This window comes from Mandrillus leucophaeus, unplaced genomic scaffold (genome assembly GCF_000951045.1).
Source record: "Mandrillus leucophaeus isolate KB7577 unplaced genomic scaffold, Mleu.le_1.0 Scaffold21, whole genome shotgun sequence".
NCBI classification, from domain to species: domain Eukaryota; kingdom Metazoa; phylum Chordata; class Mammalia; order Primates; family Cercopithecidae; genus Mandrillus; species Mandrillus leucophaeus.
Window position 1 is genome coordinate 6381090 of NW_012102143.1, and position 3421 is coordinate 6384510.

Sequence of the window (3421 nt, forward strand, 5' to 3'; positions counted from 1 at the left end):
GGGATCACAGGTGGGCCAGTCAGGGAAATGTCTAAAACAGAAACCACACGGTCATTTCATATAAGGAACTGGTTCAAATGCTGTTAACGGAGAATGGGAAAAGGAGATACTGAGGTATCAGAGGTCATAACTGCCGGAGTGCCTGCGTCCCCCACAACCACCAGGGGTGTGAGCAAAGGACAGAGGCTGGGATTAATAGAAACAGGCAGCTCCAAGGAGGCCACCCAGGGCTGGAACACAGCCCTCCAAGGCGAGGGTGCCACCAGCTAGTGCCCTTGTCTCAGGGGCCATGATGAAGCTGGACCAGCTGTCAGGGTCAAGGGCATGGGGCTGGAAACCACAGGAAGGGGGACATTCCTTCTCCTTCCTTTTCCCACTCCCACTCACTGCAGGCCGAGCCCTCACAGAGCAGCAGACAAGGCAGAGGTGCAGTGTGCAGGGCCAGCTCCCACATCACAGAGCAGAGAGTAAAGGTGACTCTGAGGCCGCCTCAGGCCCTGCACCCATAGTCCTGCTCCCCTTTGCAGTTGACAGTGCATACTCCAATGCACCAATGCCTGCTTGTTCACACCTGTGACCCCTGAGGCGCAGAGAGCAAAGTGCAGGCCCCAGGGCAAGGGTGTGCAAGGGCAGCAAGGCCTGGCTAGGCCCAGAGGATCTGACCTCTACAGTGCCAGTTGTGCTCTCAGCAGCCCCTGGAGTAGAAAGGTGGATGGTCCACGGGGCCTGCTAGCTCTAAACCCTGGGATCCCTTTCCTGAACCACTTGCCACAGTCACAGCACAGGCCAAGCCAAGGTGTGTAGGAAAAAGCAGGGAGAGACAGTGGGGCTAGGGAGACCAGGCCCAGGAGATCAGTGTGAGAAAGGAGCCCTGCTGGGCAGAGAAAGGAGCGGGGGCATGAGGGCTGAGCCTCACCTCCCTCCCTGCAGTGATGAGGTCAGGCCTGCTGACCAGCAAATGCTATGAGCCTGCAGGTAAAGCCATGTGTTTGGGAGAACATGACTTAGCTCTAGGCCTCATTCACATTCCACAGCTCCAGGGTCTTCCTGCTGCCCAATAAGCACAATCCTGCAGACATGGTCAAATCTGTTGGTAACGTTGATTGGTAACATTGGCAACTGATTGGTAACGTTGATGCAGAGTCCTGGTTTTTATACTGTAATTCAGACCAGTTCTAAGTGATGTTTCAATAGGTCTATGAAAGGCCAGCAGAGAGCCTTCCCTGGATGTTTCTCAGTGAGTGGATGGATTGTGGGAGAGGGAGAGATGGATGGATGGATGGATGGATGGATGGATGGATGGATGGATGGACAGATGGAGGGTAGGATGGATGGAAGGAAGGAAGGAAGGGCGGCTAAGGTGGTAGTGAGTAGATGGATGGATGGGCAGATGGATGGACGGATGGATGAGTGGATGGGTGGATAGATGTCTGAGTGGATGGATAAATAGATGTCTGAGTGGATTAATGCATTGGTGGGTGGATGGGTAGGCAGCTGGGTAGATAGGTAGATGGATGAAGGAGGAAGGGATGAGTGGTGGGTGGATGGATAGATAAATGGATGGATAGGTAGGTGGAGGGGTGGATGGGCAGGTGAATGAGTGGATAGATGGGTGGATGCATGGATGGATGGATGGATGGATGGATGGATGGATGGATGGATGGATGGATAAGTAAGTGGATGGGTGGATAGATAGGTGGATGGATAGGCAGATAAGGTGGTAGGTGGGTCAACGGATGGATGGGTGGGTGAGTGGATCGGTGGATGGCTGGATGGATGGATGGATAGATAGATAGATAGATAGATAGATAGATAGATAGATAGATAGATAGATAGATAGATAGATAAGTGGATGGGTGGATAGATGGATAGATGTCTGAGTGAATGAATGCATTGGTGGGTGAATGGGTAGGCAGCTGGGTGGATGGGTAAGTGGATGAAGGAGGGAGGGATGAGTGGTGGGTGGATGAATAGATGAATGGATGGATAGGCAGGTGGAGGGGTGGATGGGCAGGTGAATGAGTGGGTAGATGGGTGAATGCATGGATGGATGGATGGATGGATGGCTAAGTAAGTGAATGGATGGATGGATGGAGGATAGATGGATGGGTGGATGGATGGATAAGTAACTGGATGGGTGAATTGATGGACAGATGATGAATGGATGGATAGATAGATGTCTGGGTGGATGGGTGGGCAGCTGGATGGATGGGTAGAAGAATGAAAGAGAGAAGGATGGGTGATAGGTGGATGGATGGATGAATAAATGGATAGGTAGGTGGATGGGCAGATGGGTAGGTGGATAAGTGGGTAGATGGGTAGGTGGATAAGTGGGTAGATGGATAGGTGGATGAGTAGGTAGATGGATAGATAGGCCACTGATTGATTGAGTGGATAGATGGATAAATCAATTGATGGGTGGGTGTGTGGATGAAGGAGGGAGGGATGGATGGGTGGGTGAGTGGATGAGCCACTGATTGATTGAGTAGATGGATGTATAGATGGATTGATGATGAGTGGGTGGATGAAGGAGGGAGGGAGGGAGGGAGGGAGGGAGGGATGGATGGATGGATTGATGGATGGATGGATGGATGAATACATGGTTGGATGGGCCACTGATTGAGTGGGTGGATGGATGGCTGAATAGTTGGGTGGAGGATAGATAAGTGGGTGTGTGGGTGAGTGGATGGATTGATTGATGCATGGATGGATGGGCTGCCTATTGAGTGGGTGGATGAGTGGATAAATGGGTGAGCAGGTAGGTGAATAGATGAATAGATTGATGAATAGACAGGGGGGTGGATGAATTGGTAGATGGGTAGATGGAGGTATACATTGCTGGGTGGATAGGTGGGTGAATGGATGAAGGATGGAGGTATGGGTAGGTAGATGGATGGTTTAGTGGATGGGTGGGTGGATGGACTGACAAATGGCATGCTCCCAGACTGTTTGTCCTTGGGTGGAGTCATGCAGGTATCTATTGCAGCTGGGCCTGAGTCAGTCTCTGAAGAGAGAAGTGGAGACAGCGAGCAGACAGATGAGGAAGGAGAACTGGACTCAGAGGCCCAGGCCCAGCCCTTTGGCAACAAAGTAAGTCATCTCCAGTCACCCCCTCTTCAGCCAACTCAATTCCACCCCACAGCTGGAACGTCAGGTTCTGATTTCCTGAAAAGCTCGATGGCCTCTCCACAACTCCACCAGTTCCTACTGCGTGAGCACCAAGAATCTGCTGCCCTTTCCCAGCCCTCAGTAGTCTCTGAGATCATTGGGCACCAGGCAGGAGCAGTGCTTCCACCATTAGAAACCTCAAAAGCAATGTGTGGGATAGGCAAACCCTGCTGAGTGTGTGGCTGTCGGGCAGGCAGAGGTCCCGAAGAGCTCTCAGGGGTCCTGAAAGCAGCTGCCTTTGCAACTTTCAGAA

At 51.9% G+C, this 3421-nt stretch overlaps 1 protein-coding gene across 1 annotated transcript in view; it reads left to right on the forward strand.

Moving 5' to 3' along the window:
• Window positions 1-3421, forward strand: part of MLPH (melanophilin) — an 86183-nt gene that overhangs the window by 45782 nt on the left and 36980 nt on the right. Inside the window, 1 exon segment of the mRNA XM_011980296.1 lies at window positions 2987-3069. Within this exon segment, the coding sequence (XP_011835686.1) occupies window positions 2987-3069 (83 nt within the window).